Source organism: Oryctolagus cuniculus, chromosome 1 (genome assembly GCF_964237555.1).
Source record: "Oryctolagus cuniculus chromosome 1, mOryCun1.1, whole genome shotgun sequence".
In the NCBI taxonomy this organism is placed as follows: Eukaryota; Metazoa; Chordata; class Mammalia; order Lagomorpha; family Leporidae; genus Oryctolagus; species Oryctolagus cuniculus.
Genome location: NC_091432.1, coordinates 12,043,111 through 12,057,630, shown reverse-complemented (window position 1 = coordinate 12,057,630; position 14,520 = coordinate 12,043,111). Strand labels below are relative to the sequence as shown.

The following is a 14,520-nucleotide window of genomic DNA, read 5'->3' as shown; positions in this document are numbered from 1 at the left end:
ATCAGTTGCATAGTTTGCAAATATATTTTCCCATTCCGTTGGTTGCCTCTTCACTTTCCTGACTGTTTCTTTTGAAGTACAGAAACTTCTCAATTTGATGCAATCCCAAATGTTAATTTTGGCTTTGACTGCCAACAAACAGGGAAACCTATTAGAAATGGATAGATTCCTGGACACATGCAAACTACCTAAATTGAACCAGCAAGACATAGAAAACCTAAACAGACCCATAACTGAGACAGAAATTGAAACAGTAATAAAGGCCCTCCCAACAAAGAAAAGCCCAGGACCAGACGGATTCACTGCTGAATTCTACCAGACATTTAAAGAAGAACTGACTCCAATTCTTCTCAAACTATTCAGAGCAATCGAAAAAGAGGGAGTCCTCACAAATTCTTTCTATAAAGCCAGCATCACCTTCATTCCTAAGCCGGAAAAAGATGCAGCATTGAAAGAGAACTACAGACCAATATCCCAGATGAACATAGATGCAAAAATCCTCAATAAAATTCTGGCCAATAGAATGCAACAACACATCAGAAAGATCATCCACCCAGACCAAGTGGGATTTATCCCTGGTATGCAGGGATGGTTTAATGTGCGCAAAACAATCAATGTGATACACCACATTAACAGACTGCAGAAGAAAAACCATATGATTATCTCAATAGACGCCGAGAAAGCATTTGATAAAATTCAACACCCTTTCATGATGAAAACTCTAAGCAAACTGGGTTTGGAAGGAACATTCCTCAATACAATCAAAGCAATCTATGAAAAACCCACAGCCAACATCCTATTGAATGGGGAAAAGTTGGAAGTATTTCCACTGAGATCTGGTACCAGACAGGGATGCCCACTCTCACCACTGCTATTCAATATAGTTCTGGAAGTTCTAGCCAGGGTATCAGGCAAGAAAAATAAATTAAAGGGATACAAATTGGGAAGGAAGAACTCAAACTATCCCTCTTTGCAGATGATATGATTCTTTACTTAGGGGACCCAAAGAACTCTACTAAGAGACTGTTGGAACTCATAGAGGAGTTTGGCAAAGTGGCAGGGTATAAAATCAATGCACAAAAATCAACAGCCTTTGTATACACAGGCAATGCCACGGCTGAGGAAGAACTGCTAAGATCAATCCCATTCACCATAGCCACAAAAACAATCAAATACATTGGAATAAACTTAACCAAGAACGTTAAGGATCTCTACGATGAAAATTACAAAACCTTAAAGAAAGAAATAGAAGAGGATAACAAGAAATGGAAAAATCTTCCATGCTCATAGATTGGAAGAATCAACATCATCAAAATGTCCATTCTCCCAAAAGCAATTTATAGATTCAATGCAATACCAATCAAGATACCGAAGACCTTCTTCTTAGATCTGGAAAAAATGATGCTGAAATTCATATGGAGACACAGGAGACCTCAAATAGCTAAAGCAATCTTGTACAACAAAAACAAAGCTGGAGGCATCACAATACCAGATTTCAGGACATACTACATGGCAGTTGTAATCATCACAGTTCATTTTCAATTATCTTTATATACAGAAGATCAATTTAGTATATACTAAGTAAAGATTTCAAAGACTGCACCCACACAGACACACAAAGTATAAAGTACTGTTTGAATAGTAGTTTTACTGTTAATTCACATAAAACAACACATTAAGGGCAGAGATACTACACGGGGAGTAGGTGTACAGTGACTCCCGTTGTTGATTTAACAACTGACACTCTTATTTATGACGTCAATAATCATCCGAGGCTCTTGTCATGAGCTGCCAAGGCTATGGAAGCCTCTTGAGTTCTCCAACTCTGATCTTAGTTTGACAAAGCCATGGTCAAAGTGGACGTTCTCTTCTCCCTTCAAGAGAAAGGTACCTCCTTCTTTGATGGCCCATTCTTTCCACTGGGATCTCACTCACAGAGATCTTTCATTTAGGTCATTTGTTTTTGCCACAGTGTCTTGGCTTTCCATGCCTGAGAAACTCTCATGGGCTTTTTATCCTGTTCCGAATACCTTAAGAGCTGATTCTGAGGCCAGAATGTTGTTTAGGACATCTGCCATTCTATGAGTCTTCTGTGTACCCCGCTTCCCACGTTGGATCGTTCTCTCCTTTTTAATTCTAGCAGTTAGTATTTGCAGACACTAGTCTTTTTTATGTGATCTCTTTGACACTAATCCTGTCATTATGATCAATTATGAACTGAAACTGATCACTTTGACTAGTGAGATGTCATTGGTACATGCCACCTTGATGGGATTGGATTGGAATCCCCTGGCACGTTTCTTGCTCTACCATTAAGGGTAAGTCCGAGTGAGCATGTGCCAAACTGTACATCTCCTCCCTCTCTTATTCCCACTCTTATATTTAACAGGGATCACTTTTCAGTTTAATTTAAACACCTAAGAATAATTGTGTGTTAATTGAGTTCTACCAATGGTATTAAGTAGAACAGAAAAATACTAAAAGGAATAAAATAGTAAGTTGTTCCTCTACAGTCAGGACAAGGGCTAATCAAGTCATTGTTTCTCATAGTGTCCATTTCACTTCAACAGGTTTCCTTTTAGGTGCTCTGTTAGTTGTCACTGATCAGGAAGAACATATGATATTTGTCCCTTTGGGACTGGCTTTTTTCACCCAGCATGATATTTTCCAGATTCCTCTATTTTATTGCAAATGACCAGATTTCATTTTTTTTACTGTTGTATAGTATTTTATAGAGTACATATCCCATAATTTCTTTACCAGTCTTCTGTTGATGGGCATTTAGGTTGATTCCATTTCTTAGCTATTGTGGATTGAGCTGCAATAAACATTGAGGTGCAGATAGCTCTTTTATTTGCCAATTTAATTTCCTTTGGGTAAATTCCAAGGAGTCGGATGGCTGGGTCATGTGGTAGGATTATATTCAGGTTTCTGAGCAATCTCCAAACTGACTTCCATAGTGGCTTTACCAGTTTGTATTCTCACCAACAGTGGATTAGTGAGCCTTTTTCCCCACATTCTCGCCAGCATCTGTTGTTAGTTGATTTCTGTATGTAAGCTATGCACGAAACTCATTTCACCTCTGAGAACATGCATAGACTGAAAGTGAATGGGTAGAATAAAATATTCCAAGAAAAAAGAACCCAAAAGAAGGCAAGAGTAACCATTCATATATCAGAAAGAATAGTTTACAAATCAAAATCTGTAAAGGATAAAAGGAAGGTTACTAAAATTATAAAAGATTCAGATTCAAGAAAAGAGATGGCGGTATAGCAGCAAGATGTGCTGAGTCACACAGAGAGAGATTGATGAATACAGGGGACAGTTAGGTGATGGAACCATGGAAGGTTGGCATGGAGTGGCACGGAGCACACCAGAGAGTGCCAGAGACTACACAAGGGAGGGTAGAGGTGCCTGAACTGCAGAAAGAGAACACAACAAAGAACCAGTGGGAGGATGGCAGCCACTGCCACCACATCTGCCCCGCTGCACTTGCCACTGAAGCTGCCCTGCCACAGCCACCCTGCCATACCCACTGTACTCTGGGAGGGACGGGTGAGACACAAGCATGGATAAATTGGTAAGAAAAGCAAAACAAAGTGAATAGTGCTTCCTTCTGTAATGGGGAAGTGGGCGCGATTCTAGGGAATGAACAGAGAGATTGAACACACCATGATCCCTCGGTGTCTTCCCCCACCCTCACAACCGGAGTGACAGTGGGCAGAGAGCAGCCATCTTGTTTGTTTACATTCAGGAGTGAAAGAGGGCAGGCTGTGCTTTTGCCTCCTGAATGGGACCTTCAGTGGCAGGGACCACCTCACCCAGGGAACAGGATCACATTGGTTTGGAGTGACTCCCCACCTCATCACACGGGGGGACAGTGATGGGGGGCTGATCAACGAAGGCTCAGGAGCTCTCAGGCGAACAAAGGAACAGGGATACCAGCCCTGGGGGGCAGAGCATAGTCCTCAAAGCCCAGGTACCAGCCTACTCAAGTACCCACCTCCCTCAGTTACCAGAAATAAACAAGCTCTAGAAGGTAGAGCGGCTTGCTTATACTGGCAACCAGCACAGAACCATAGCAGCCCATACCAGAGGGAAATCAACTTAAAAATTAAACCAAACAGAAACCAAACAGAAATGCTGAAGAACAAAGGAAAAATATCAAGGTGGCATGTACCAATGCTATCACATTAGTCAAAGTGATCAGTTTAAGTTCATAACCAATCATAATGACAGGATTAAGTGTCAAAGGGATCACATAAAAAAGACTAGTGTCTGCTAATACTAACTGCTAGAATTAAAAAGGAGAGAATAATCCAAATGGGAGGCAGGATACACAGCAGACTCATAGAATGGCAGATGTCCTAAACAGCACTCTGGCCTCAAAATCAGCCCTTAAGGCATTCGGATATGGCTAAAAAGCCCATGAGAGTTTCTCAGGCATGGAAAGCCAAGACACTGTGGCAAAAACAAATCACCTATTTTTATGTGTCTTATTAACATCTGAAAAAATGCATATGTTATTGGAAAACCATAACTTTTTAGGCCTTGATTGTTGAGTGACAGTTGTGTTGCTGTGTCTCACCACAGTCACTGATGCCCTGTGGCATGCCTGGTTACTACTGCACTTTAGGAAGTGTCTTTCCTTGTAGCCTTTGTACCCAGTTAGTAAATTGTTTCCTTTCCATGGATGCTATGTGTCTGAGGTTTTCAAGTTTTTAATGGGAAGTGTGGCAGTATGCATATGAGCATTTGATTTTAATAACACAGACTTTTCTTAATGTTCGAATTACAGGTACATCCACTGGCATAAGAATATAGAGTGGCATAAGGGTCTGGGTCAGGATCTAAGTGTGTTGGGTCAAATGCCACAACAAAGAAGGGTCTGTTTGGAAAACAGTAGTCCTGTGAGTGAGACATCTTGTCGGTGTGCACACCTCTGTCCCCGGGTTTTCCTCCCTCCTCTTGTCCACTGTGTTTTCTTTGTACTTAGAGAGGGAGACAGAAGTGAGGTGAGGCTCCTACAGTTTGCCTAATTGAGCCATGAGTAGGTTTGCTGGAAGCTTTGGCCACATGATTTGTGAGGTGATCCCTTTTGTGTTCAGAGTAGACTTCGGATTCCAGTTCTTTCTGTTCTGTAAGGAGTGGCACTTTGTCTTAGCAGAACTGCTCCTCTGTATCCTTTACAGTTTTCCCTTGTTGTTGTTTCCTTTTTAAATTATGCATAGAGTATGTTGTGTGTGAAATTAAAGCCTTTATTAACCTGTTAAAAAAAATGACCTAAATGAAAGATCTCTGTGAATGAGATCCCAGTGGAAAGAACGGGCCATCAAAAAAGGAGGTACCTTTCTCTGAAGGGAGGAGAGAACTTCCACTTTGACTATGGCCTTGTCTAAATAAGATGGGAGTTGGCGAACTCAAGAGGCTTCCATAGCCTTGGCAGCTCATGACAAGAGCCTCAGGTGATTACTAACGTCATAAATAAGAGTGTCAATTGTTAAATCAACAACAGGAGTCACTGTACACCTACTTCCCATGTAGTATCTCTGCCCTTAATGTGTTGTACTATGTGAATTAATGGTATAACTAGAACTTAAATAGTACCTTACACTTTGTGTTTCTGTGTGGGTGCAAACTGTTGAAATCTTTACTTAATATATACTAAATTGATCTTCTGTATATAAAGATAGTTGAAAATGAACCTTGATGAAGAATGGGATGGGAGAGGGAGTGGGAGATGGGATGGCTGGGGGTGGGAGCAGATTATGAGGGAAAAGCTGCTATAATCCAAAAGTTGTACTTTGGAAATTCATATTTATTAAATAAGTATTATAAAAAAAAAAACAAAAAAAAGAATATAGAAGAACCTATGAACTCGCCAATGGAGCAGGCTAAACCGTTCATAATAGAGGCTGAGGAGGAATTTGAAGTCATGCCAGAAAAAGAATTCAGAAAATTAGTAATCAGATTACTTAAAAGCAATGAGAAATGATTCAAGATCTGAACGAAAAGCACACCCAAGGAATAGAGATCCTAAAGAGAAGCCAGAATGAAATACTGGAAATGAAAAACTCAATTGACTAAATAAAAATACCATGGAATCCCTCAGGAATCAAACAAATGAAATAGAAGAGTGACTATCAGAACTTGAAGACAAACTTCCAAAAATAATACAGTCAGATCAAATACAAGAGTAAACTAGAAAATTAAAAATCATGATTGGAGACTTACAATATTCAATCAAGCATTGTAACATCCAGATAATAGGAGTCCCTGAGGGTATGGAAAGAGAGAACGGATTAGAAGGCATTTTCAATGAAATAATACCAGAAAACTTCCAACGTAAACAGGTTGAAAAAAAAAAAAAAACAAGCAAATTCAGCAAATACACAGGAGTCCAAACAAATGTGACCAGAAAAGGAATTCACCACGACACATTGTGGCAATACTCATAACACAAAGAACAAATCCTAAAATGTGCCTGAAAGAAAAGACAAATCACATTCAGAGGTAAGTCAATCAGATTCACCCCATACTTCTCATTGCAAACCCTACAGGCAAGGAGACAATGACATGATATATTCCAAGTTTTAAAAGATAAAGGCTGCCAACCAAGAATAATGTACCCTGCAAAGCTATCATTTATGAATGAAGGAGAAATAAAGATTTTCCATGACAAACAGAAACTGAAAGAATTTGTATCTTCATGTCCAGCCCTACAACACTGGCTCAAAGATGTACTGCACGCAGAAACACAAACAAGAACTTCACTACAAAAGAAGATGAATGTAGAAAATGACCCAGCTTAAATACAAACAAATACCAAAATACATAAACAGCTCTTCTTAAGGAAACATGACAGGAAAAAGACAGTATTTAACAACAGTCACACTGAATGTAAATGGTCTCAACTCTACAGTAAAAAGACACAGACTAGCTGAATGGATTAAAAAAGAAAACCCATCTATCCGTTGCCTTGGGGAATCACATCTCACAAGCAAAGATGTGCGTAGACTGAAAGTGAAAGGCTGGAAAAAGATATTCCAAGCTAACATAAACCAAAAAAAAGCCAGTGTGGCCATCCTAATATCAGACAAAATAGAGTTCAACACAAAAGCTATTAAAAGAGACAAAGAAGGACATTATATAATGACTAAAGGATCAATCCAACACAAAGACATTACTATTATAAATGTATATGCACCTAATTACAGGGTGCCTGGATATTTGAAAGAATTACTAAAGGATTTAAAGGGAGATATAGACTCAAATATAATAGTAGCAGGGGACTTCAATACCCTACTTTCACCAATGGACAAATCAACCAGACAGAAATCCAACAAGGAAATAACAGAGCTAATTGACACTATAAACCAAATAGACCTAGTAGATATCCACAGAGCCTTCCATCCCACAGCCACAAAGTACACATATTTATCCCAGGTACATGGAACTTACTCTAGGATTGACCATATGCTAAGCCATAAATAGAGCCTCAGAAAATTCAACAAATTGAAATTATACTGGCCGGCGCTGTGGCTCAATAGGCTAACCCTCCACCTGTGGTGCCAGCACACCGGGTTCTAGTCTCAGTCGGGTGCCAGATTCTGTCCCTGTTGCTCCTCTTCCAGTCCATCTCTCTGCTGTGGCCTGGGAGTGCAGTGGAGGATGGGCCAAGTCTTTGGGCGCTGCACCCGCATGGGAGACCAGGAGAAACACCTGGCTCCTGGCTTCGGATCAGCACAGTGCACCAGCCGCAGCGTGCCAGCTGCAGCAGCCATTGTGTGTGTGGGGGGGGTAACCAATGGAAGAGGAAGATGTTTTTCTCTGTCTCTCTCTCTCACTGTCCACTCTGCCTGTCAAAAAAAAAAAAGAAGAAGAAATTATATCATACATCTTCTCAGACCACAGTGCAATGAAACTTGAAATCAACAACTCAAGAATATCTGTATCATATGCAAAAACATGAAGAATGAACAACATGATTCTGAATGAACAGTGGGTCATAGAAGAAATCAAAAGAGAAATCAAAAAATTTCTAGAAACAAACGAAAATGACAATACAACTTATCAAAACTTGTGGGATACATCAAAAGCAGTGCTAAGAGGAATGTTTATAGCAGTTGGTGCCTACATCAAGAAACTGGAAAGGTACCAAATAAATGAATTCTCTGTGCACCTCAAGGATCTAGAAAAATAGCAGCAAACCAAACCCAAATCCAGCAGAAGAAAAGAAATACTGAAGATTAGAGAAGAAACCCACAGAACTGAAACAAAAAAGCAATACAAAAGATCAGCAAAACCAAGAGCTGGTTCTTTGAAAAAAATAAACAAAATAGACACAACATTGGCCCAACTAACCAAAAAAAGGAGAGAGAAGACCCAAATCAATAAAATTAGAGATGAAAAAGGAAATATAACTGACACAACAGAAATAAAAAGAATCATGAGAAACCATTACAAAGAGCTGTATGCCAACAAATTGGGAAACCTAGGAGAAATGGATAGATTCCTGGACACATACAACCTTCCGAAACTGAGCCATGAAGACATAGAAAACCTAAACAGATCCATAACCATGAAAGAAATTGGATCAGTAATAAACGTGCTACCAAAAAAGAAGAGCACGGGACCAACGGCTTCACCACTTAATTCTACCAGATATTTAAAGAACAACTAATCCCAGTGCTTCTCAAATTATTCAAAACAATTGAAAGAAAGGGAATCTTCCCAAATTCTTTCTATGAAGCCAATATCACCTTAATTCCTAAACTCAGAAGACACAACAGAGAAAGAAAACTATAGACCTATCTCCCTGATGAACATAGATGCAAAAATACTCTACAAAATCCTGGCCAATTGAATCCAACTACACATCAGAAAGACCATTCATATATATATATAATAATAACAATTTGCTTATCCACTCACCTTATGATGGAACTTGCACTGTTTACAGTTGTGAATTCATGAAAATAAAGCTATTATGAACATTCACATACAAGTCTTTGTATAGACACATGCCTTCCTTTCTTGGATGAGTACCTAAATCACATGGCATATGAATATTAACTTTTTTAAAAAAACTGCCGAACTTTTCAGAGTAACTCTGGCACATTACATTCACACCCATAGGCTGAATGCTTATTGATCTGCACCTTCAATCCCTTCTTACAGTGCACTCCAACACCACATTAACTTAGATCAGGAACCAAAATAAGTACCTCTGTTTATTCAGGTAAACTTTTGCCAGCAAAATTTCACACGTGTTCCAAGTGGCCTTATTGACATGTTTTCTCAAGAAATTGGCTCTCATTCTCAACAGAAATTGTTTTCATATAATAACTTGTCCATATAGCTGAAAATTCAACAAATATGTTGTTTTAGACACTGAGTTACAACTAATACTGCAATTTATTAAATGATGTTGGGTGTTTAGGCTATAAAATGAATTAATGAGCTTTTATTTAATTTTGTTTTCTTTCCTTAAGAGAGATTTGTTCCAAACGAATAAATTAATTGAGATTAATACACAATGTAGTAATTTAGGTAAACATGTTTTATCCAGTGAAATTGATTTTACAATCCAATAGTCTAGGTTTCACACTTATTATCTAATTCATATGAAATAGAAATATATTAATGCAAATTCACACAAGGAAATAAATATGAGAAAGATCTCCTCAACAACAATAATCATATGACTTATCACTTCCATGATAGGGACAAAATGCAATTATGCAACAATATTATATGCATGTATTTTCTAGAGTACATAGTCTGACAAGACTGTGGCCTGAAAACATAATAGGTATCTCCAGCCACATAGTTACACACCATTTTCAAAATTAAATCTTAATAGTCTAGCTAGATAGCACAAGTATTTACAATATAATTTCCTGCAACTCATCGACTTGCTCTCCAAAATGAACAATACCAATGTCCTGGACTATTAGCCTTCTAGAATCTGAAACCTTATGATACTGTGAATTTGTCTGTATTGTTAGCAATTTTTTTACATTCTATTCACATTTAATATGCACTCATTTGTCTTCCTCAATAACCTGACAATTTCTTGAAGCCAATTTTTTCTGCCTCTTTATCCGCTAATGTAGGAAATTGTCTCCGTAATACAGAATAGACAGTCAGTGAAGAAATAAGCATATGCGTGCTATAACCATAATTGCCAAAATATTCCCTCATTTTAAGATCCTGAAAAATATATAGTTCAGTCTTTTGAATGCTTTTAATATTCTGGAAAAATCAAAATTTATAGAATTGTTCTATGTGAATAAACTTACTAGTGATGCATGTGGATAACTTCTAATGACCGAGTGATTCTTTTTATCTGTTACAGGTTACTTACACTATAGTAATGCATATCATCAGTGCTATTGTTGCATCGATTGGTGTGCTTTTAATTTCGCTTGAGATTTTGGCAGTTAGTTTAACTCCAGGAGATTTTATTTGGGTTCATGTAAGTACCAGGTTTCTCTGAGAATTTCCTCATGATTTTAAATTATGTATTAATTCTTTGGGACATGATCAGAGTATTTAAGTATTATACAAGTCTTACAAGTTACCCTCATCAATTTACTCTTTGGTATATTCACCTATAATAATTGTAATTCAAAATACTGGCTATGTTCTAAACCTAGGACTGCCCAACACCTCAAGTAACCAGTTATAAGGTATTATACATATTTATAGATATATTTTGAGTGAGTGAACATTGTATACAATTCTGGACCTACCTGATTATCGTGATGTGTTTATGATGGGCAGCTTGTTCCTTTCAGGTATCTACATTTCTAAGGTCAGTTCTCCCATGACTTAAAAGATAAAGTTTGTTATAGCAAGACTTAATCTCTGAAGAATAACATGGCATACTTTTGTACCTCAGAGTATTTTAAATATCAGTCATGTAGTCTACAGACAGAGCAAAGCTGAACTCTGTACATGTTTGTAACTTGTAATGCCCGTGTACTCAGTTCTGTATGTACACAGCTATATAGAGAGTTTTACACTGCTTGATTTGCATCTGTCAATCTGTCAACAGATCTGTGTAAGTTTTTTTAAGTATGTCGTGTCTGTGTTTCATTATCTGGGCTTCTCTGCTGGTGAATCTTGGATATATGCACACTTACCTGTGTGTGCACATACATGTATAGTTTTACTGACATGGAAGAAGTTGCTATGAAGGCTAAGAGATGGAAGTCAGTGCTAAGCAAATTGAGTAGGAATGTAAACTATAAGGGCCACTGGATTCCTACATTTCCGCTCCATTCTGTCTGCCCAGCACTTGACAGAGATCAAAACAGGTGGGCCTTGGGTCAAGACCTAGAAACCAAGTTTTCAGAATTGTATTTCTTTGGAGGTTGTCTGTTTTTAAAATTCCTAACCTCATACAGAAAGCTCCTTAAATCTGCATCCAAAATTTTTAATTATCTAGTTCCAAAGAAGTTGCACTTTTTGGACAATTTTTCTGTGTAGCTTCAGTAGTGATTTTACTGTGAGTGGAACTACTAACTTCCTCAGTGAATTATATCTATGCTTTAACAAAGAAGCAAATAAAGAAGCTACTTGCTCAGGGTTACAGGGCTAGTCACTTGCAGAGAACTTACTATCATGAAGAAGATCTTCGGCCAACATTATTTCACCACACAAAATTGAGGCTTTAACATAAACCAATTCAGTGGCACATCAAAGAGCATTTTAGTGCTTTAAGGAGTGCTAAAATTGTATGACAGATACCTTGATAGATATCTTAAAATGAAACAATAAATTGTATTAAACAAATATATTAAACATTAAATTGTATTAAACAAATATAATATAAACATCATGATATTGCTTAAGATTATATCCGCATGATAGTAAGAGCACATTTTATTAGACAAGTATGTCATTATGGTATTAACTCTTCCATTTTTTCAATTCATCTCTAGAAGCACCAATGCTCATATTTGCAAGAAATTGAGAGTCTTTCTCTTGAATCCCTTTCCCTGCTAACCCTCTCAAGATTTTCAGGGCCACTGAGAGCCAGAGGTTCAATATTGACCTCAAGTTCTTGGATGAAAGAATCCTAGAACATCTCAGCAGTCCATAAGCATATCCATAATTTATATTGCCATGATTCAGTTACTATTTTTTTTAACTTTTATTTAATGAATATAAATTTCCAAAGTACGATTTATGGATTACAATGGCTTCCCCCACATACCGTCCCTCCCACCCACTACCCTCCCCTTTCCCACTCCCTCTCCCCTTCCATTCACATCAAGATTCATTTTCGATTATCTTAATATACAGAAGATCAGCTTAGTATACATTAAGTAAGGATTTCAACAGTTTGCTCTCACACAGAAACATAAAGTGAAAAATAATAGATGATTTTTTTTTAAATGAAGATGAAATCAGATCAGACCTATTGTCATGTTTAATCCCAGTGAGAGTCAAGTTGGGAGTTGATAATTTTTTTTTTTTACAGAGGATCAGTTTAGTATACATTAAGTAAAGATTTCAACAGTTTGCACCCCCATAGAAACACAAAGTGAAATATATTGTTTGAGTACTCATTATAGCATTAAATCTCAATACACAGCACATTAAGGACAGAGATCCTACATGAGGAGTAAGTGCACAGTGACTCCTGTTGTTGACTTTACCAATTGACACTCCTGTCTATGGCATCAGTAGTCTCCCTATGCTCCAGTCATGAGTTTCCAAGGCTATGGAAGCCCTCTGAGTTCTCCGATTCTTATCTTGTTTAGACAAGGTCATAGTCAAAGTGGAGCAGGGGAGAGTGATTCAGTTACTATTAAAAGGTGTCATTATTGAACATTGGTCTGAAGAACCCATGGTGGCCTTGTAACAGAAGTATTTCAGGTACTGAAGTGGGTAGGCTTCCAATATAACAAATTCTGTATTATTGTCCCCAGCCCAACTATTCTGTGAGGATATGAGTGCGTTGGAACTTATAGTCAGAGGGACAAAATCAGAAAGAAAGAGCCAGTGCCTTGGATACATAAATCCTTATATTGAACCCAGGATACAAATTCAAACTTTCTCTTTCTTCAGCATAAATTCCCGTTTAGAGTCTTTTCCTAATAGCCAGGCAAATTTTATGTACTTATATGAAAAATGAGTCCTATAACTCAAGAGTGTCTCAAGTCTATCTTCTGTAGGGGTTCATGGGTCCCAATGCCTCAATGAATATTTGCTGGTCTTATTCACAACCAAAGAAAACAAACAAGCAGGAAACACAACCAATTATTCTCATTATTCTAATTATCCATTTGACAGAAATTTATCAGTTTATCATCACCCTCAAAAAATTATCAGTTATTATCACAAAATCAAGTAAAATATTTTAAATTAATCATTTGCTGGAGAGTAGAGGATGTAGTGAGTAGATTCTCCATTCTATTTTTCTTCTTCCTGCATTTTATGATGTTTTAATTATGTTTAAAGTATTAAGCTATAAATATCTGTAAGTAATGTACATTTTCTTTTTGGATACAGAAAAGTGCTAAACTCCTTTCAGAGTATTTGTTGTTATTCAGCCTCTTGGAATTGCTTGTGGCAATTACAGTGACACGCTGGGCAAAACAAGCAAAAAGAAGATAAAAATTCAGTGAGTATCTCACATCTCCCTTGGTGAATCAGAAGCTAATGATTTCTTTTATGAACCCTATTTGATAGGAATTACACATAAATAGGGTCATCACTAAAGTGTGATTATAAGTAATTGAAAACACTGTACTTACTATCACATGCTATGTGAGTCTCTGTACAGTTGAAGACGATCTCTAGCTCGTGTCTGCTTAATTCAACAGATAATTTCTTGGAAACAAAAAAGCTTTGTAGAAGTCATTACCAGGTAAAAGGATATTGACACACATGTTAAACCATAAATTTTCAAAATTTGGGAGAAAGAATTTTAAAATATCAAAATGTAGAACTTTAGTGTCTTCAGAAACCAAGATTTTGTAGTAACTGGGAAGTTGGAAAGATGGCAAAAAGCTTTGGTGAAAGATATCTCTGTCCTTTCTTCCCAGTCTGGCTGCAGAGGCCCAGGTTTATAATCATAAGGCTGATGTGAAGGAGAGTGTTGTTTGTCCATTTGTCGTGTAGCAGATAGAACAGGCTAGAAATGGAAAGGGCTGCTCCTTCCTCATGTTACACTTCCTTATCTCACAAATCTGCCGACTTCTTACATGGGCCTTTACATCTTTAAGCAGATGATATTCTTCCCCTTGACTTGTCCAACTTTAGCTTCTCTATGGACAACACCATGTATGTCTGTCTACAGCTTAGTTAACCATCTATAAATTTACAACAGTCTTAATGCTCAGTCTCTATCCTAGACCTTCATAATGATGCTTCCAAACTTACATCTCCAGCTTCCCACTAGAGTTTTTCACCCAGATTGTCGCTCCCCCTCTTCGCGGAGGAACGACACAGAACCCTGCGCTGTTCTTTTGTCTGCTCGGCCCTTCCCGGGTTTGCTGCTGG

At 37.7% G+C, this 14,520-nt stretch overlaps 1 protein-coding gene across 4 annotated transcripts in view; it reads left to right on the top strand.

The window, feature by feature from the left end:
• LOC108177942 (membrane-spanning 4-domains subfamily A member 12) overlaps positions 1-14,520 on the top strand; it is an 84,229-nt gene that overhangs the window by 66,668 nt on the left and 3,041 nt on the right. For all 4 annotated transcript variants that reach the window (XM_051854662.2, XM_070064112.1, XM_051854657.2 and 1 more), the window contains 2 exons: positions 10,361-10,480; positions 13,528-13,639. In XM_051854662.2, coding sequence (XP_051710622.1) covers positions 10,361-10,480; positions 13,528-13,632 — 225 coding nt within the window. In that variant the 3' untranslated portion in view covers positions 13,633-13,639. The remainder of the gene's footprint in view (positions 1-10,360; positions 10,481-13,527; positions 13,640-14,520) is intronic.